This window comes from Asparagus officinalis, chromosome 2 (assembly GCF_001876935.1).
Source record: "Asparagus officinalis chromosome 2, Aspof.V1, whole genome shotgun sequence".
Classification (NCBI taxonomy): Eukaryota; Viridiplantae; Streptophyta; class Magnoliopsida; order Asparagales; family Asparagaceae; genus Asparagus; species Asparagus officinalis.
This window is the reverse complement of record NC_033795.1, coordinates 41,664,554-41,687,123: the sequence shown is the minus strand read 5'-3', so window position 1 is coordinate 41,687,123 and position 22,570 is coordinate 41,664,554. Positions and strand designations below refer to the sequence as shown.

Here is a 22,570-nt window from a genome sequence, read left to right as displayed (position 1 = left end):
GTGTACCTTAGTATGATTTCTAGTTGATTCACGTTGAGATATTTTTATTCCATATATCAGATGTATTTCAGTTGAGACATGATTTTTATTTAGGAGATATCTCTTTTTATATCATATCTATTATGTTTATTTCTTTATTTTGCTTGTTTTGTACCAACACTTCTTTTGATTCCACTAGAGGATATTGAAATACCCTAGGAGGGTGGGGTGAATAGTAGGGCTGAGCATGGTTCGGTCCAAACCGAAAAAACCGACCGAGCCGACCCGAACTGACCCGAAAAACTCGGTTTTATGAGTAGGGCGGTTCGGGTCGGGTTGAAAAATTTTCAACCCGAACTACCCGAACCGACCGAATACCCACTTCCCAGCCTACTGTACCACGCTGGAGAGGCTAGGGCTTGCGAGGCTCTCTACTGATGTTTCGAAGTCGAGGGCTTCGGCCATGGGGATCAGGTTACCGCCCAGGAGGGCAAAGGAGGCGGAGTTGGGGGGTGACGGGACTCCGGTGCTGGTGTCGGTGAATGTTACGAGGAGGTTGAAGCTGGATGGGATCGTGAGGACAGTTATCACTCTAGGTTGCAACAGGTGAGTCATTTTTTTAGTAGGATAATATAAATTAATGATGCAAAGTTGCATTATTTTATATGTTTGGTTTCTGAGAAATTAGCTCATAAACATAAGTTATTCTACTTCAATCTCCACATAAATGCCTTTATGTAAAGTTTCGCACAAACCATACTTAAAGATGGGGAATACAGAAGCCTGCTATACTGGAGAATTCAGTGACAATGTTATCAAATGCTGAATTGCGAATGGCTATGTTTAGTTTAGGTGATATTTGTACCAAAGATTAAAGATTTTGTGGATCACATTTGAAATGAGGATGTGAAATAAAATTGTCTTCTTAGGATTGTTCATGGCTTTGCAACCAAGGATAATAGCCTGTGGAAAGAAACATGCAACAATTGGAACGCTGATAAGGTTCATTACTGGTCCTGCTGTAATAGCGTTAGCTTCTGTAGCAGTCGGCATTAGAGGCAAACCACTCAGAGTCTCTATAGTTCAGGTAAGACGCTAGTTCATTTCCTACACGCGCAAATGCTCCTTATAAAATGCTCCTTATAGTTCAGGCAAAACACTCAAAGTTTGATGAAGTTAGAACCGAACAAACCGCACCAAACCGCACCGAACCGACTTGCAATGGTTCGGGTCGGTTTTGAATAATGGGCGGTTCGGTTCGGTTGTTCAAATTTTGTTAAAAACCAAACCGAACCGAACCGTGCTCAGCCCTAGTGAATAGGGAATGAGACAATAAATGTGTAATTAAAATATTGCAAAGCAGCACACCAACTAAAATAAATGCAAAGGCAATAAAAGAGAGATGAGTTAAGAGAATAATTAGCCGATGGCGACACATGATATGTTCACGAGGTTCGGTCCACCGACCTATGTTCCCGCTCCTCACTCTCGAGGAGAATTACATTATCACACCCGGTTTGGAAGCCGGAACTTCTTCACAATAATCTCCTCTTGAGATCTTACAATCCACACACTTGATCTCCTCGAGATTAATCTCACCACACAATGACAAAAGAAAAAAGAAAACTCTCACAACAATCCTATGACAAGGATTAAGTGAAGAACAATTTAAAGCTCAAGGGTTGTGGAGTGAGGATGTGAGAAAAACAAGCACTTGAACACAAAAGAGAAATAGAAAATTGAAAGTTTGAGCTCAAGAACACTTAGAATATCAAACTTGGGATTTGTTTACTTGCTGAATTGATTACAGAAGTTATGAGGGTGGTTGGTATTTATAGAAGCCCCAAACCCAAGCACAAATCCAAAAAAATGACAAAATCTCATAATTTTAGCATAGTCAGAAAATAGTTGTTACAGTATTATAAGTCGACTTGCTACAGTATATAAGTTGACTTATAACATATAAGTCGACTTGCCATATTTATAAGTCGACTCAGCAGAAACTATCTGCTGATTCTAGAGAAGATCATAAGTCTATTTATTTGCACCTATAAGTCGACTTATGATCATGCATAAGGACTATGCATGTTTGAAATTTGACTTTAATAGGTCTTTAAAAAATTGTAAATAAATTCTAAAAAATATAAAACTTTGGGAAATGTTTGTAAACATATAAATGAACATGTTATAAAAAGAATTTTCTAATTTGCATTTTCCATTTGTAAAAACTACTATTTTTTCAAAATGGTCCAAAAATAATGTTTTTGTGAAAGTGTGTGGGTGAACCCAATGAGCTTCAAATGTTATCAACTTAATATATAACTTATTTACATTAAGCACTAGCTAGAGAGAAATAAAAATACAAATATCTTACATATATGAATACAATTCTTTAGTCCTGATATATGCCCATATTTTGATGAAGCTTTACTTTTGTATTGTGCTCTTGAAAATTTTACTTCATCATAATGCCCCCACCTCCTTGGATATCATCGTTGTAGCATTTTGTTCCATCCAATCTTCCAACGTTGGCACTAATATGCTTGAAAAATTATAATCTACACAATATAGTTCAACAAGCAATTAGCACCAGTAATGGTGATTGTAAATCATCATCAAAACACAAGGGCGACAATCTCTCCCTTTTTGATGATCACAAACAACCATTATTCAAGAGCAAATAAAATAGAATAATTTCTTATAATATAGATAGTAGCTCTCCCTATCTATATGGCTCTCTTCCCCTAACTATGTGCACAAATGAGAAGATGTTTCTCCCCCTTTGGAACCATCAAAAAGGGAGGATGAGACAATATGCATGCAAAAACCCACAAGATACCCGACAAGTGTTGACCTACCCGTGACACATTCCTCAAGTGTTTGGATTTACGACCTCTCCCTAGGCATTACTACCAACCCACTCCTCTTGGAATTGACCCCGGTCTCTCCCAACCACTTACACAAAGTATCCATGTGAGTTTAAACATGCTATGACAATGAATATAAAGCAAATATTGAGATATAAAAGTGATAATCCTAAAACCAATATCAAGCAACATTATTAAAACAACCAATCAAAGAATGCACATTCCCAACTTATTTTTTATGCGACAAAAATCTTCTTGACTAAGAGGCTTGGTAAAGATGTCCGCTAATTGTGAATTAGTATCAATATAAACAAGGGATACATCTTTCCTTGCTACATGTGTAGGCATCTAAAAATGCCCATAGGTATCCACACACAGCTCGAAACAGAGAGAAGGTGATGAACACCGTTATCTAAATCAAATAGAATTATCTAACACCGACAAGCGAATCAATGAACTATTGATGACGTGGCCCGCACGCTCACCAGCCACCAAATCGGTGAACCAAATGTCATCCTGTGTGCTCACCGGCCACCATCCAGTGGCCCGCACGCCCATCGGCCACCAAATCGACGAACCGACTGGCCCATACACTCACCGGCCGCCTCCAAGTGGTCCGTACACTTGTCAGCCAGCTCCAAGTGTCCCGTGTGTTCATCGGCCACCATTAAGTGACCCGTATACTCATCAGCCACCAAAATAGCGTACAAGTCAACGAAATGATAAAATACGCATAACGGCGCAACAAGTCAAAACCTGGAAATAACCGATAAAGGCCCTGGCAGCCGAGTCACGCCAAAGCGACCCGGCCAGACCAGTGGCTCGGCTACGGGCCGAGCCACCATTTGGTGGCCCGGCCAAGGCTGAGCCACCAATTGGTGGCTCGGCGGCCGAGCCACCAAGGTGGCCGAGCGCGGAATCGGCCATTTTGACTTAAAGTCTGTTTTTTCGGTTTTCACGGATTCTTTCAGGATTTGTTTGTTCCTGAGCGTCCCAACTGATCTGATACTATGGTTATTCAGTTCTCAACTGAAGATAAGGAGGAATCCCTCGTTCTTATCCAAACACCCGCTCCCGAAGCTTATAAATACGAGTTCGGGTGCTCATTTCTCGGGGCGGACATCAAGAGGGAGAAACGCTGCCGAATTGGAGAGTGGAGCCAAGAATTTATAGTAAGGGTTAGCAGATCTTGGCGATCTCCTGTGCATAAAGAGTGGAGTTCGAGAGATCCAAAACCCGTCCCCTATTCCTTCGGATTTAAGCTTAGTCTTAAATCTCGAGAAGAGTCGCGATCTCGCTTGGTCGAGATCATCGCTGCAGCAATTACTTCCTTCATGAAGTAAGAGCTTTGATCATCAATCTGTCAACCGGATCTGATCCGCGACGGTCCATGGATATTAACGTCCCCGACACATGCAAAGTTCTCACGCAAGCAGCGGGTGATAAACATTTGTTGTGCTGTTTGACAAGAGTCATATCTTTTGTATTTTCATTATATAAGGAGATCTTATAAAAAGATCAACTTTTTATTTGAGTTTATTATAAACGATTAAAGTTGTAATAGATTCAATCACAATGAAAACAACGATTTTTGACCCAAACAAACTGGCGACCACAGTGGGAGCCAACAGCTTCGATGCCGAAGCTGTCGTGTCGCAACCACGGATCCAGATCCCGATTGACGAAGAGGTCGAGTACGAATCCGACCAACTAAAGTTCGAGGAGTATCTGTCGTCCTCCTCCTCCAGATCCTCCGCCCCTCGCAGGCACAAAAGGATCAACGTCCCCGTTGCTGTAGCAGTTGGACCTCGCAACGTACTTCCGGTCTCCAATGAAGTCAGACTTACAAATCTGAACTCCTCCTCAATCAAGGAGTTGAGTACCGAAGGCGCGCCAACTTTATCGAAAAGAGCTCGCCAAAGGCAGCGCCAACGCCTCTTGCGCTAATTCGCCAAAGCTTTGGAGTCTGTTAACAGGATCTGCTATGAAGCGGATCTGAAACGCAGAAGGCATCGAGTGTCCCAGCAGCAAATGAATAACCTCTCCTCCAAACCAACAACGAATGAATGGATCCAAGTCAAACAGACCCGCTCAACCCTCGAGTAACGCATTCAGAAGCGTTGCGCCTTGATTGCGCATGCACGAATTCTCATGCGAGAAGCGCAGAAGCTGAAGCAAAAAGAGATGATCAAGAGGCCATAGAAACCACGCCAACTCTGGAAACCAAAGTCCGAAACGGCGTCGACAAAAAGTCAAACAGCGCCCGGAATTGCCAGAATACGCGAACCACCATCTGGTGGCTCGGCCAAAACCGAGCCACCAAGTGGTGGTTCGTGCCAGTTCACACCCGGTTCAGTTTGGTTCGCACGCGGTTGGGTTTGGTTCGCACCCGGTTCACCTCCCGCAGTCCCGTTTAAGCCTCCGACAGCCCATGTTTCTGTCCCGATGAATTTCGCACTTCCGGTGAAGCCTCACGACCACAGAAACTTGTCCCGTTTCAAGATGAGGATGACGGATCGCCTGGGTCCTTTGCACGAGGATCGAGGCAAAGTTCTGATCAAAGAACGCCTGGGTCCGGTGACTGAACCCCGAACAACCACTCGAGCTGGGGGTCACACACACCCTCGCAACAAGTCAGAGCCTTCCTATAATAGGAAAACCCTTGCACTTGACCACCTCGGACGACGAATTGAAGTCCAAGAGCCCGTCAAGAGTTCGCGCTCCCAAAAGCGCAGCTCCAAATACATGACTCTTAAGAACGCCAATAAGGCAGCAAGCTCTCAGAAGTAAACATGTTCGTCAGACGACGACGTTATACCTAAAAAGTCGTGCCAACACGAGATAGGTTGCTCCGATCATATGACCGACGAGTTATACTATCGGGCTGGGGGTACGAACAAGTCTCGGAAGAGAAGTACCCGAGAAACAGAATCTCACTGCCCGTGCACCAAACTAATTAGGACAGTATTATCAGCGTGTAGCTGCCCCAAGACCGCTCCACAGAGGATCTCGGTATTTGAGAGGATCTCTAACGGAGCGACTAAGTCCAAGCCAAAATGTTTTCGCAAGAAACAATCGGTCGTTCAAGGTGACGAATTTTCAAAAGTTATGGTAAATATGGCTGATAAGGGAAAGTCGACTCGGCCTTCTAGCTCCGACCCCCTCGTATCGCATCGTCTGACTCGGCTACATGCAGGGACCACTAGATGCAGGGATTACCAGAGAATGCAAAGAGGGTTATCCTCGGATGATGAAGCATCGGATGCTAACTCGGCAATCGCTTCTGATAATACGGTATCCAGTCCGGGACAATCCCGCGAAGTGTTTATGATTAACACCGAGGAAGTAGCCAAAATGGTCGAGGATGCTCTAGCCAAGCAGAAGCAAGCATTCAAGATTAAAATGGAAATGACTATGCTACGGATGAGGGAAGAACATGACCAACAGATTCGGGCTTTGTCGAATCAGATAGGTAAATTCAGTCATCGCAACCTTGCTGACCAAGCAGGTAGCGATTCAGAAACGGATGAACGTCTCAATACTAAGAACCCTCCCGTTGACCAAAACACTGGGGGTGGCCCTACTGAAGACAACAACACTGGGGGTGGTCCCGCTAATGATGACAACACTAGGGGTGGCCCCGTTGTTCCTCTCACAAATCGTCCGAAGCATGATACAAACAAGGACGAAAAGATGAAGGATCTCGAGAGAAAAATTAACGCTCTGATGTCTGATCGAGAGGTAAAGAAGATCGAGATTCCGTGTCCTTACCCAAGAAAGTGGGATTCGATCCTGTACCCGACGAAGTTCAACCTGATCAACTTTACGCCATTCGATGGGAAAGGTTCCCCTACTCAACATCTAATCTACTTCAAGTCCCACTGGGGTATGGTCTCTGGCAATGAAGCCTTGATAGTTTGGTCATTCATCAGCACCCTTCGCGGGCCTACCTTCGATTGGTACCGCCGTCTCAAGCCTGGAACTATCAACAGCTGGGATGATATGGAGAGCTCATTCCTCGGTAACTTCTTTGACGACGACGCCGAGATATCCATCAGGACACTCTTTGAGGAGAAACAGGAAGACGAAGAAACGGTCGACGACTTCATCAAACGTTTTCGGAATAAAGCGATGAACTGCCGAGATCCGATCATGGAGGACTTCATCCTCCAAACATATCATAACAACCTATCTATTGAGATATTGGAAGTTATGGGAGTTGCACCGTCTAACACATGGAAAGAGTTGAAGACGCGCGGAGAGCGGGCCGAACGCTTCCTCTGAAGGAAGAAGGCCGAGAGGAGCCAACCGACGGCTAATCCTCCGAACTCGAACTTCGCCTCCCGTGGTAAGGGCAAGGCACCTACAGCTGCTGTTGATGCTAATCAAACGTCACAACAGTAATCCCGAAGACAGCAAAAGGCTTCGGACCCGAAACTCCAAAAAGAGTACTCCTTCAAGGACGAAGATGTTCCAGCCATTTTCGAGTCCCTCCTTGAAAATAACAAGATCAAGCTACCACCTATCCCAGATCAGGAGGAAGCTGACAACATCGCGGATCCAAAGTATTGTGCGTACCACAAGAGGATCCTTCATCCCACCAAGGATTACTTTGCTCTCAAAAATAGCATCCAAACCTTGGTTGAAGCCGGCGTCATAATGCTAGGATAAGCCAAATGAGAATGGCAACACTCCGAAGAGTATACGAGTATAAACTGCTTCTCAATACTCTAATAGGTATATGATTCTAAACTATTTCCTACCGTTGACGGGAAGTTCCTGGAGAATTTTTATATGTAATATTCTTAAGGATAACCCGGTCATGTAGCTGAGTATATTGTCAGACCCAGTTCTGCAAAGAAAGCTGGGGGTGGATGATTCATGTAACAGGAAGTTCCCGGAAGAATGCTACATGTAGCTTTCTTAGGGATAACCCGGTCATTACAAATAAAATGATAAAAAAAAACTAAATCCCCACTGTGATTTCCGAACACTCCTTTGCTGAGACTAGATTCGATCACTTCGTTGGATCAATCTTCCCTCATAAAACTCCCATTGGTGTTTGACGATTCACAGTCTTTCACCACAAAAATCCCCCATCGATTAGACTAATTAACGATGGGACCACCAAAATTCATTTTGGTTGAATCCACTCAAACTCTTGCTACGTCTGTGCACTCAACCCTCCCATTGTTTGAGTCCGGACAGAGTACTCGGAATTTTAATCTCATGGTCTTTAATAATTGTTAAATCCCTCTATGTTAAGTATTTGTCACTTAACACCAAGAACCCACTTTGAGTGATTTGTACGAATCAACACTCCCATTGTGATTTGCACTCACACTCTAACTTGGTCAAACATTTAAACAGTTAGGACCACAACCAAAATCCCCTCTCGATTCCTTCCATGAACGAGAGGTTCACAAATTGAACGATCAAACCTTTAAACAGTCAGGATCGTCTCAAATTTCCATCTTGGTCAAACCTTTAAACAGTTAGGACCACAACCAAAATCCCCTCTCGATTCCTTTCATGAACGAGAGGTCCACAAATTGAATGATCAAACCTTTAAACAGTTAGGATCATCTCAAATTTCTATCTTGGTCAAACCTTTAAACAGTTAGGACCAAGACCAGAATATCCTTTCGATAAACGAAAGACTTCCATATTTTCCTATTTGGCCAAACCTATAAAAGTTAGGGTCGATATCGAAGTTTCACCTCAATAAATGAGGAATTCTTTTCTTGGATTAAGCAACCAATCCTATAAAAGTTAGGGTTGCTTGAATCTTTCCGATTCTCGGAGTGGAGATCCCACTCCTAATTTCACTTTTCTGGATTCTTAGGGTGGAGATCCCACTTCGAGTTTCCTTGGCAACTGGAGATAGAATATAAAATTCTTCCTCTTCGGTTTTGGGAGATAGAATATAAAATTTTTCCTCTCCCATTTTGGGTTCGTCTTTGTCCCAAGAGAAGACACCACATTTTCAACTTTAAAATCCATGCCTTACATGCGCGGGGAATTTTATTCCAAATCCTAAGTAGGGATAAGTCAATGACTAACACGCGTTGCCGGTTTAGTCTTTTACCGATTGAAAAAGACACCAGAATTCTAGTCTGGGGAATTTTATCCTGAAGCCTAAGTAGGGATAAGTCAGCGCCTAACATGCGTTGCCGGTTAGTCTTTGACCGTAAAAAAAAGACAAAAGCCCACATATTCGATATTGTGGCAGGTTGTTATTCATAACACCAAAATCCGTGCTTCACACGTACAGGGAATTTATCCCGAATCCTAAGTAGAGATAAGTTAACGCCTAACACGCGTTGCCGGTTTAGTCTTTTTACTTATTGAAAAAGATACCAGAATTCCAGTCTGGGAAATTTTATCCCGAAGCCTAAGTAGGGATAAGTCAGCGCCTAACACGCGTTGCCGGGTAGTCTATTCCCGTAAGAAAGACGAAGTCTACGTATTCAATATTGTAGCACTAAAAGAGTTAACTCTCTTAGTAGAACGTCACATGCGGAACGGACTTAAACAATCTGCATGCAAGCCCGATTCAAACGGTAATCGGTGAAGGCATATCAAATCCGTTAAAGGCTGAGGATTTGCCAAAAATCCTAAGTCTACGTCTGATACACGTCGCTGTTTAGTCTTTTGATAGGAGAAAGATGAAGTCTACGTATTCAATATCGTAGCACTAAAAGGGTTAACTCTTTTAGTACAACGTTACGTGCAGAACGGATTTAAACAATCTGCATGCTAGCCCGACTCAAATGGTAGTCGGTAAAGGCTAACCAAACCCGTTGATGGCTGAGAATTTACCAAAAATTCTATAAATGCGAGTTATTGATGCATCAGGTTCATTAGTTGGTCTCGTGACTTGAGCATCCAACGATTTTGGGATAAGATCCATATCTGCAGACGAAACAACTTTAATAGTTGGTCCTGTAGCCCAACATTTGAGACAGTCACGCTCCAATGCCTTAAGAGCTTAAACTGTATAGACTCCAGCAAACGTACGAGTATAAACTGTGTTAACGCCGGTCAACGTGTTGCGATGAAAGTCAATGCCGATCGATATAAAACCCTAAGGCCAACGCCGGTCAACGCGTTGCAACGAAGATAATCAGTTCAAATTCAACTCAATGATACGAGCCAAAACTAACTCACCAATTTTGATTCAAGATTTAGACAACGGTCAGACGATAAACACAGCGCCGGAAGAACTTTATCTATTCGACAAAACACTGAATAGACTGAAGGCTGAAGAAGTCAAGAATTGAAGCAGTTCACAGGTCTTTTGACACCGATTGAAGGTGTGTGTGGGGGGGGGCTATCATATCCAAAGCACCCAAGACTCCTCTATAGAAGAATGAGTCTGAAATACTTTGGAGGGGGTATCTATAAGCATCTAAAAATGCCCTATCCACACACAGCTCGAGACAAAGAGAAGGTGATGAACGCCGTTATCTAAATCAAAGAGAATTATCTGACACCGACAAGCGAATCAACGAACTGTTGATGACGTGGCCCGCACGCTCATCGGCCACCAAATCGGTGAACCAAATGTCCTGTGTGCTCACCGTCCACCATCCAGTGGCCCGCACGCCCATCGGCCACCAAATTGGCAAACCGACTGGCCTATACACTCACCGGCCACCTCCAAGTGATCCATACACTTGTCAGCCAGCTCCAAGTGTCCCGCGTGTTCATCGGCCACCATTAAGTGACCCGCGTACTCATCGACCACCAAAACAGCGTACAAGTCAACGAAACGACGAAATACGCGTAACGGCATAACAAGTCAAAACCCGAAAATAACCGATAAAGGCCCTGGCAGCTGAGTCTCAGTGGCTCGGCCAAGGCCGAGCCACCATTTGGTGGCTCGGCCATGGCCGAGCCACCGAGTGGCGAATCGGCCAGTTTTGACTTAAAGTCAGTTTTTTCGGTTTTCACGGATTCTTTTGGGATTTGTTTGTTCCTGAGCGTCCCACCTGATTTGATACGGTGGTTATTTAGTTCTCAACTGAAGATAAGGAGGAATCCCTCGTTCTTATCCAAATACCCGCTCCCGAAGCTTATAAATACGAGCTCGGGTGCTCATTTCTCGGGGCGGACATCAAGAGGGTGAAACGCTGCCAAATTGGAGAGTGGAGCCATGAATTTACAGCAAGGGTTAGCGGATCTTGGCGATCTCCTGTGCATAAAGAGTGGAGTTCGAGAGATCCAAGACCCGTCCCATATTCCTCCGGATTTAAGCTTAGTCTTAAATCTCGAGAAAAGCCGTGATCTCGCTTGGTCGAGATCATCGCTGCAGCAATTAAGAGCTTTGATCATCAATCTGTCAACCGGATCTGATCCGTGACGGTCCACGGATATTAACGTCCCCTGCACAAGCAAAGTTCCCACGCAAGCAGCGGGTGATAAATATTTGTTGCGCTGTTTGACAAGAGTCGTATCTTTTATATTTTTATTGTATAAGGAGATCTTATAAAAAGATCAACTTTTTATTTGAGTTTATTGTAAACGATTAAAATTTTTATTGTATAAGGAGATCTTATAAAAAGATCAACTTTTTATTTGAGTTTATTGTAAACGATTAAAATTGTAATAGATTCAATCACAATGTATAAAAAGATCAACTTTTTATTTGAGTTTATTGTAAACGATTAAAATTGTAATAGATTCAATCACAATGAAAACAATGATTTTTGACCCAAACAACATGATCACGTAAAAAATGATAGCGTACATCTATATGCTTGGTTCTAGAATGCAAAACTAATTTTTTTGAAATATTAATAGCACTAGTATTATAACAAAGTATTTTTGTATCATGAAAATGTAAATTAAAATCAATTAAATTTTATTTCATCCATAAAAGTTGTGCACTATACAAGCCGACGGGCAATGTATTCTGCTTCCGTAGTAGACAAGGCAACACAATTTTGTTTTTTAGATGACCAAGAAATAAGTGAGCTACCCAAAAATTGACATGTATCACTCGTACTCTTGCGGTCTACTTTACATCCGGTAAAGTCGGCATCACATTAACCACAAAGATCAAAAGAAGTGTTCTTAGGATAAAATAAACCAAGTTCTATAGTGTCATTAATATACTTGATAATCCTTTTGACCGCAACCAAATGAGACTTTTTAGGAGAAGCTTAAAAACATACACATACACAAACACTAAACATTATATCCGACTTACTAGCGGTAAGGTAAAGTAGACCACCAATCATACCTCGATAAAGCTTTTGGTGTACCTTCTCACCACTCTCATCCAAGTCCAATTTGATGGTTGTGCTCATTGGAGTTGTGGAATGTTTGGAGTTCTCCATCCCAAATTTTTTGACCAAAACCCTCTAGCATATTTGCTTTGCGACACGAATATTCCATCATTTGTTTGTTTGACTTGGAGACCGAGAAAGAATATAAGCTCTCCCATCATGCTCATCTCAAATTGATATTGCATAACTTTGGAAAAATCCTTACACAAAGATTCATTAGTGGCACCAAAAATAATATCATCAATATAAATTTAAACCAAAATGAAATCATTTTTCCTTTTTCTAACAAAAAGTGTATTATCAATTTTTCATTTTGAAAAACCATTATCAACAAGAAAACTTGAGAGACAAGCATACCAAGCTCTAGGAGCTTGTTTTAACATATATAAAACTTTTTGAACCCGGTATACATGATTTGAAAATAAAGAATCAATAAAGCTGGGGGGTTGCTCAACATATACCTCTTCTTCTATAAAACCATTCAAGAAAGCACTTTTAACATCCATTTAATATAACTTAAAATTTTTAAAACCAGCAAAGGCCAAAAACATTCTAATTGATTCCAATCTTGCAACCGGTGCAAAAGTTTCATCATAATATATGTCCTCCTTTTGATTGTATTCTTAGGCAACTAAACGAGCTTTATTCCTAGTCACTATGCCGAATTTATCAAGTTTATTTCTAAAAACTCATTTAGTTCCAATAACATGAATATCTTTAGGTCTAGGAACTAGTTTCCAAACATTGTTTCTTAAAAAATTGTTCAATTTATCATGCATAGCTAAAACTCAAAACTCATCTTTTAAATCATCATCAATACGTTTAGACTCAATTTGGGATAAGAAAGCAACATTACCATATTCGCTCATTGCCTTTGAGCTAGTCATGACGCCTTTGGATGACCTCCCTATAATTTGTTCCTTAGGATGATCCGGTGCAAATTTCCATGTCTTGGGGAGTTCTTCTAGATTTAGTTCATTATTGCCTTCCCCAATATTTGGTGCGTCCGTTGAGGGTTAGTCATTTATTTACAAAAGCTCCAATCCTCCCTCAATATCATTATCATCCCTAGGCAAAACATCTTGCGAACCATCATTAGTTTCATCAAAAGTAACGTTTATAGACTCTTCAATAACGAGTGGTCGTTTGTTGAAAACCCTATAAGGCTTACTCCTAGATGCATATCCCAAAAATATACCAATATCAATCTTTGAATCAAGCTTATCATGGTGATCTTTAGTGTTTAAGATAAAACATTTGCAACCAAAAATACAAAAATATCAAATATTTGAGGTTTTGCCAAAATAGAGTTCATAAGGTATTTTCTTGAAAATAGGTCTAATTAAAACACGATTTAAGACATGGCATGCCGTATTGACGGCTTCCGCCCAAAAGTATTTTGACAAATCAAAAGTATTAATCATTGTATGTGCCATCTCTTGTATGGTCTGATTTTTCCGTTCAACAATATCATTTTGTTGTGGTGTTCTAGGAGCGGAAAACGTATGAGTTATACCACGATGGGCACAAAAATTACGATTTATTTTGAAATTCACCACCATGATCACTTCTAATTTTAATAATTTTCAAATTCTTTTCATTTTTAACTCTTTTTACAAAATGAGAAAATTCTTCAAAACATTCATCTTTATTTTCAAGAAAAATCACTCATGTAAAGCGTGAAAAATCATCAATAATAACAAATGCATGGTGTTTACCTCCTAGAGAGGCAACACACATAGGACCAAAGAGATCAAGATGTAGTAGTTGTAGATGTTTAGAATTGGATACCTCATTTGTGGATTTGAAGGAATTTTTAATTTGTTTACCTTTGGCATATTCCTCACAAAGAGAATCTTTAATATAAGTAAGAATTGGTAGTCCTCTTACTAAGTTCTTCTTGGATAGCTTAGATATCAACTCCATGTTAGCATGTCCAAGTCTCTTGTGCCAAATCCAAGGATTTCCATCCACCGCGGTAAGGCATTTCTCATCTTGATCAATGAGCTCATTCATCTCAAAAATATAAATATTAGATCTTCTAAAAGCAATAAAAATAATTTTATTATTTATATTAACAATACATTTATCCGGTTTAAAAGAAATGTCAAAGTCTTTGTCACTTAATTGACTAATACTAAGAATGTTATGATTTAATCATTTAGCAAATTAAACATCCTCAATTACGGGAGAAAGTGTCTTACCAATATTAATGATATCTATAATTTTACTTTTTTCGCCGCCACCAAAGGAGAGAGTGCCTCCTTCAATCCTTGATAGGGTTTCAAATAATACCTTATTGCTGTTGACCCCATAGTTTTGATGATGATTTGTCAAACAATTTATAGCTAATAGATTCTCTAGTTTTGTGTTTATGTTTCTCTTTACAGGTATTTCAACACACGTCAATCAAGCGTTAAAGATTCAAGTTCATATGTGTCGATTTACCTAGGTATATATTTAGTTTACTTACATATATTGTATGATTATATCTAAGCTCGATATATGTACACTCAACACGATTTTTGACGTTTTCTATCATATAAATGATTTTTCATCAAACGTTGTTACAATATCTTTTATCTCATGTTTACAGCTCTTTCATAATTCATTATATACATATAATACATGCATAATATATATACGCATATCTACAAGCCTTATGTTAATTTTCATGTTCACGAAAAACAGGTTTTCTGAACACTTTTTAAAAACAGGGAGTTTTCACAAACGAAAATTGATTTTCCAAAAATTCTTTTTTAAACATGTTTATTTCATCATTTAGAAACTTTCCCCAAAATTTCACTATTTTTGGAATTGATTTGATATTTTTAATGTATTTTCAAAATTACCCAAAAACCTGTCATATGTATCATATCAGTTTCCGGTCGACCGGGTCGGTCGACCGCTAATTGTATCTTTCCTTGGCATAGCCTTTTTGTACTCGCGGTCGACCGTGGCGGTTGACCGAGAGAACATCCAGAGACATTCACGGTCGACCGTCGCGGTCGACTGCCAGCCTTATTTTCTCATACTCTAGGTTTTTGAGCTTCGCGGTCGACCGCACCGGTCGACCGCCGAACTGTCAGTTCTCTTCTAACTGCTAGTTTGTACAGCTGTTTTCAAATTGTTTCTTTTTGGTCTTTTACTTATATTTTTGCTAATGTATTGGGGTGCTATAAATACCCCATTGCTGCTCTTCTTCTACATATCCAAGAAATCCAAGTTTTGTGTTTAACAAAAATCTTAAGTGTGTTTAAGAGCTGTTTAAAAGTTGATTTCATTAATATGTTTTCAAGAGAAGTTTTTCTACAACAAGAAGTGGCCTTCAAATCCTATTGGGATCATCATCTACAGTTTTTCTACAACAAGAAGTGGCCTTCAAATCCTATTGGGATCATCATCTACTGTTCTTCTTGTTTGAGAAGTCTTCTAAACTCTTATATAGCTTGTTATTTCATTTAGCTATATTTATTGGGTTTCATTCACTGTTATCACACACACTTATTGAGCTTAATATTCTCATACCATATAGTGTGGGTTGTGAGGTGTGATTTAGTGAGTTTGAGCTTCATTGTGTTCTCACTTGTTATTTGAGAACAAATCATTGTATTTAACTTTTATTTGTGAGAATCACTTGTAATACACTTGTACACCGAGAGAAGTGTGAGGCGAGACACGGGGTCGAATCCAATAGGAGTGGCGTCGGTTGACGAACCTAGGGAGAGGTTGTAACCGAGCACTTGAGGAGGAGGACACGGGGTAGGTTCCTACACTTAGTGTGTAAGGTGTAATTACATAGTGTCTGTGTAGTGTAAGAGTTTTCGGTGTTCTTATAAATCGAGTGTGTAGAAGTTCCGGCTTCCAAGCCGGATTGTGATAGTGGATATCTCCTCGATGTGAGGAGCGGGGACGTAGGTCGTGGTGACCGAACCTCGTAAACATATCGTGTGTTTGTGTTTTGCTTAGCATATATTCCTTTTGTGCTTATTCTTATTGTTCTTATTCATATCCATCTCTTGCAAGAATAAATTGATCTACATAATTTTTAATTACTAATTAATTAGGATTAGATTAGCATAAGACCCTAATCACCCCCCTCTAGGGTCTAACAATTGCTTGTCATGTGTTGTGAGCAACCACTATCAAGATACCATAACTCCTTACGTCTTGTGTGAGACTTTTCCTACATGTAAACAAGTTGTAGTCCAAACTTTGGGTCCTTGAATGTTAGTATTTTTTGTACCCTTAGGTACCCACATCAACCCATAATAATAAGCATTATCTTTAAGTCTACAATGTGTAGAAATGTGACCATATTTTATGCAATATGTACACACAAAATTTTTCTTGTAGGTGGGTGCATAAGATTTGTGATTCCATTTTCTATTAGCATTATGATGACTAGAGTAAACATGATTAGATTTAATCTATCGTTTTCAATTTGTAGTCTTTCAATTTAGGACCATAGTTGTTTGTTTTCAAAGTCTAGGTCTCCAATCATTTTATCTTTTAAGGCAATAGTATCATCCAGTGAGGATTGTAGAAGCTCAAACTTAGAATCACAAGAATAATGCAATTTTTTGAATGAAGAATATTCTTTTTCTAATTTTTTGAATTCAAAATTTATTTCCTCTAAAGTGGCTTCTAGTTCACATTGCATATAGAGAGATTCATTTTCGGTTTTAGATTGTACCTCATCTTCATGAGCCATGAAGCAAATGTTTGGGTCATGAAGAGCAATCTTGGTGCCCTCGTCAGCGCTATCCGAATCACTTGGTTCGGATTCATCCCATCCGACGTACATTGCCTTCTTCTTCTTGTACTTCAAGTATTTTTCTTTTACTTTAGGACAATCCTTTGCAATGTGTCTCAGTTCATTGCACTCAAAGCATTTACCTACACAAGAGGGAAACTTGTTAGAATGATTTTAAAAATTTTATTCATTTTTATTAATATTTATATCCTCCTAGAGAGATGTGTCACTTCTCTAGAGACATCAACTTCACTATCCGAGGAGGATGAATCATCAATAGCTCCTTTGAGTGCAATAGTCTTCAATTTTTAGGATGGTTCCTCGATTGCTTGTGGGGGCACTTCCTCCTTCTCCTTGATCTTCTTCTCATGGACCTTGAGCTTGCCATTGAGACCATCAAGTGAAAGTGTTGTGGGATCATGAGCTTCCTCGATGGCCGTAGCTTTGGGCTCCCATGCCGGCATCAAAGATCAAAGCATTTTGTAGTTTTCTCTTGGTTCTCTAATACCTTATCAAGGCCATGCAATTCATTAATAATGTTAGTAAATCGAGAAAATATGGCATCAATAGATTTATTTAGAAACATCTTAAACAATTTATAATCATGCATGAGGCCACTAATTTTGAACTCCTTAACTTGGGGGGTTCCTTCATGAGTGATGCATAATTTTTCCCAAATTTCATGTGTGGTTGCACACGTGGAGACCCTATTGTATTCATTGGGGGTAAGTCCATAAATCAATGCATTCATGGCCTTAACATTAATATTTGCTAGGTGCCTTTCACCCTCGGTCATGTTGCTACTAGGCTTCTCAATATATTTCTTTTCTATAAAATCTAAAATATCAAGGTCAATGCATCATAGGTAGATCCACATTCTAGTCTTCCAATAAGCAAAGTTACTTACGGTGAATAGTAGGGGTCTAGTAGTGGATTGTCCCTCAAGCATATGCACATTCATAGAAGCCTCCATTTAGATCTTTTCTCTAAGGCGGTTAAACCTATTAAACAAGTAGAGACCTTGCTCCGATACCAATTAAAATACCCTAGGGGGGTGTGAATAGGGTATGAGACAATAAATGCAATTAAAATATTGCAAAGCAACACACCAACTAAAATAAACGCAAAGGCAATAAAAGAGAGATGAGTTAAGAGAATAATTAGCCGATGGTGACACGCGATATGTTCACGAGGTTCGGTCCACCGACCTACGTCCCCGCTCCCCACTCTCGAGGAGAATTGCACTATCACATCCAGTTTAGAAGCCAAAACTTCTTCACAACGATCTCCTCTTGAGATCTTACAATCCACACACTTGATCTCCTCGAGATCAATCTCACCACACAATGACAATAGAAGAAAGAAAACTCTCACAACAATCCTATGACAAAGATTAAGTGAAAAACAATTTAAAGCTCAAGGGTTGTGGAGTGAAGATGTGAGAAAAACAAGCACTTGAACACAAAAGAGAATTAGAAAATTGAAAGTTTGAGCTTAAGAACACTTAGAATATCCAACTTAGGATTTTTTTACTTCATGAATTGATTACAAAAATTATGAGGGTGGTTGGGTATTTATAGAAGCCCCAAACCCAAGCACAAATCCCAAATAAATGTCAAAATCCTGTAATTTCAGTACAGTTAGAAAATAGTCATTACAATGTTATAAGTTGACTTGCTACAATGTATAAGTCGACTTATAACTAGCAGTTACAGGCTGAAAAGATCATATAAGTCAAATTATAAAAATGCATAAGTCGACTTATAACATATAAGTCAACTTGCCATATTTATAAATCAACTCAGCAGAAACTATTTGCTGATTCCAGAGCAGATCATAAGTCAACTTATCTAAGCCTATAAGTCGACTTATGATCATGCACAAGGACTGTGCATGTTTGAAAATTGACTTTAAAAGGTCTTTAAAAAATAGTAAATAATTTCTAAAAAATATAAAACTTTGGGAAATGTTTGTAAACATATAAATGAACATGTCAAAAAAAGAAATTTCCAATTTACATTTTCCATTTGTAAAACTACTGATTTTTCAAAATTGTCCAAAAACAATGTTTTTGTGAAAGTGTGTGTGTGAACTTAATGAACTTCAAATGTTGTCAACTTAATAACTTGTCTACATTAAGCACTAGAGAGAAATAAAAAAAATGCAAATATCTCACATATATGAATACAATTCTTTGGTCTTGATATTTGCCCATATTTTGATGAAGTTTTACTTTTGTATTGTGCTCTTGAAAGCTTTGCTTCATCATAATACCTCCACCTCCTTGGATATCATCGTTGTAGCTTTTTGTTCCATCTAATCCTCTAAAGTTGGCACTAATATGCTTGAAAAACTATAATCTACACAATATAGCTTAACAAGCAATTAGCACCGATAATGGTGTTTGTAAATCATCATCAAAATACAATGGCAACAGATATTACTGTGATTAGTGAAACGTGTTATTACACAGTGTGGGTGCATGACATGTTTGAGATATCTGGGTTCATCTTGGACTGCAGCCATGTGTGAAAACAGGGACATCACATTCACCCCACTAATCCTCTCCAATAGGATGATGGGTCCACAAAATACTATCACGTTAATGATTACCTCTAATAGTCACTTCCTCTAGATTTTCCCACCAATCCTCTCTAATAGGATGGCGGATCCATAAAACTATCACATTAATGATTACCTCTGATAGTCACTTCCACCTACAATCTCCCACTAATCCTCTTCAATAGGATGACGGGTCCACAAAACTATCACATTAATAATTACCTTTGATAGTCAATTCTTAACCCCCGTTGATAATACTTTGTCAAGTAGTGATCTACCTTGTGATGAGCTCCTACTTATCACTAGATCAAGATAGTGATCTAATATGCGATGATTCACTATCTGGTCTTTTCCGAATATTCTATTTCCTTAGAATGATCGAAAATAGTGACATATCACGTGATGTGTCACTATTCCAATCACAGTCGTTATACTCCCATGTCACTGAACGATTTGATTTCTCTCGTCAAGTAGTGTCCTACCATGCGATGAGCACCTACTTGTCTTTCGATCAGGATAGTGATCTACCATGCGATGATTCACTATCTAATCTTTGCTAAACGTTCTATCTCCTTAGAATGATCACAAATAGTGGCCTACCATATGATGTGTTATTATTATTCTAATCATAGTCGTTATATGTTCACGTTACTGAATGACTTGATTACCTCCACACCGTCATTCCTGCAAATGACGTTGTTTGTTGATAGTGGCCTACCAAGCGATGAGCCCCTATCTACCATTTGTTCCCAAATAGTGATCTGCCACGCGATGAGTCAATATTTATCAATGACATCAGCACACCTCAGCAGGCCTACCATGCGATGAGCCTCACTTTCAAAACACCAGGTTGAGTTGTTATAACGAACGGCACAACCAAACTCGATTACAACTTAACCGCTGTAATAATGTTCAAACACTTAATCCAACGATTCAAATGGCTAAGGATAGAGGGAAAATCTTAGCATTTAGCCTAAGGGAAACTATTCGATAACTTACCATGTTAAGGGTAAAAGCATGGCTAGTCCAACTCAAACGGTAGTTGGTAAAGACAAATTAAGTCCGTTGATAGTTGAGGGTTTGCTAAAAAATCCTAGGTGGCGATTGAAGAGCTCGACCTCTCTAGAATAGCCAAGTTCGGTGGAAGGCTCCTCATTTCATCTAAATAATGCTCATTTAGCAAGCCTTTACATCCAAAGTATTTAAGACCCTATGCAACCCAATTTGGATCTGAAAACTTTGGAGGGAGTTTTGTGCGCAATAAAAATTGCCTTATTTTCTAGCAAAGAAACTCAAAACTGATAAAAACACTGATATCTCTCAAACTGGAGGGACTTTGATGAAACAGATAGCGTCAAACCAAACATCGGTTGGTTTGGTCGGCCTTATCTCGAAAAAATATGCGATTTTCATATATAATTCATCCAATTCCGACTTACGGTTTGAAAGATATGACTTGTTCTTCGTAGCGAGTTATATTCCTCGATGCCTGCGAAGACTTAAGTTCGCCTAAAGGCTTAAGTTCACCTGAAGGCTGAGCTTCGCCTAACAGCTTCGCCCACGAGGTTTACCCGCATATTCTAACCTTGCCCGCATAAGCCAAGCTCGCCTGAACGCTTGAAGCTCGCCTGAATTGAAGCTCGTCTGATAGCTTCGCCTATGAGGTTCGCCTACAAGAAATCCAATCCGCCTGCAAGCTCACCACGAAGCCAAGCTCACCAAGAGGCCAAGCTTGCCCAATAATGAAGCTCGTCATTGAAAACGAAGTCGTCCAGAAATGAGGCTCGTCATTGAAGACGAAGTTCGCCCAGAAACGATGCTCGTCATTGAAGATGAATCGAACCTCGCTGCGCATTATGGCTCATCTCATCTAACGAACATCGCCACATAGAAAGGCTCGCCTCACACAGTGAGGCTCGTCTCACACAGCAAGGCTCATCTCACACAGAAAGGCTCGTCATACCTAGTGAGGCTCGACGCCAGGCGGTTATCGGCCTTAAAGACCCACTCACACAGAAAGGCTCGTCATACCTAGTGAGGCTCGACGCCAGGCGGTTATCGGCCTTAAAGACCCAGTCAGTCCACATGGGCTAAACCTGAGGAGTCAGTTACGCCCTGACTCCCTAATTTTAGTACGTCAGTTACGCGCTAAGACCTATAAATAGCCATGAGCAGCTATGAGGCCAGGGGGGGACGCACATACATAGGGGCATCACTCACGTTTTGAGAGCTCTTTGAAGACCGAACCTCGATTCTTGCAGCCTAAACCATTGTTAGAAGCTTTTGTGATCTTGTTCTGATCGTCAACGGAAAGCAAACTCGACACGAGCATCGAGGGAGACATCCTTTCACCACCAAGAATCCACTTTAAACAAAAAAGAAGTTGAATTAACCTTCTCTTCCTCTGTAATTGAGAGAGAGCTGTTGTAAGGGATTCGTATCGAGTGATCGAACCCAATTCTTCCATACAAGAAATCAATCGTACATTTTTCAACCCTACAATCATCTGATACTTTCTTAAATTACATGTTTATCAAACAATTCAAAAAATGACTTGTAACAAAAGCAAAAGTAAGAGGATTGCATTTCAAAAGTTGTTTGCAGTATTAAAGCAATGCACTGAGACTATTTAGTATTTTCTCAAAATTATATGCATAGCAAAAAATTTACAAAAGACATTGTAACAAAATAAAGGGTCACAAGAGTGACTTTCACGACTTGTTTGCACTATAACTACAATAGATAGCCAATTGATACTTTCTCAAGATAACACTTTTAGCTTTAAAAAATTCAGAAAAGAACTCCTAATAAAAGTAACATTATAAGATTGTAATTCAGAAATTGTTTGCATCGTTAATGCAATGGATCCAGACCATGATTTTTTCTCAAACTACACTTTTAGTAAATAATTTCAAAAAGAACTTGTAAGTTATAACAAAAGCAAAAGTCAGAAGAATGTAATTAGAAATTGTTTGCGCCATTAGTATAATAGCTCCAGACCATTCGATACTTTCTCAAAATTATAACTTTAGCAAATAATTCAAAAAAATAAAAAAGAAACTTGTAAGTTGTAACATAAGCAAAAGTCAAAACACTGCATTTCAGGATATGTT

At 39.8% G+C, this 22,570-nt stretch overlaps 1 protein-coding gene across 1 annotated transcript; it reads left to right on the top strand.

Moving 5' to 3' along the window:
- LOC109831106 (probable auxin efflux carrier component 1c) lies at positions 443-3,847 on the top strand. Its single transcript, XM_020398445.1, has 4 exons — positions 443-585; positions 746-831; positions 909-1,066; positions 3,818-3,847. Exons 1-4 carry the CDS (start codon positions 443-445, stop codon positions 3,845-3,847), a joined length of 417 nt encoding a protein of 138 aa, XP_020254034.1.

What these genes read in the sequence shown, in the direction of transcription:
- LOC109831106 (XM_020398445.1), top strand. Translation starts at nt 443, where the DNA reads ATGGGGATCAGGTTACCGCCCAGGAGGGCAAAGGAGGCGGAGTTGGGG. An exon ending in ATCACTCTAGGTTGCAACAG is followed by an intron (nt 586 to 745) that starts GTGAGTCATTTT and finishes CCATACTTAAAG; the next exon opens with ATGGGGAATACAGAAGCCTG. An exon ending in TCAGAGTCTCTATAGTTCAG is followed by an intron (nt 1,067 to 3,817) that starts GTAAGACGCTAG and finishes GGATTCTTTCAG; the next exon opens with GATTTGTTTGTTCCTGAGCG.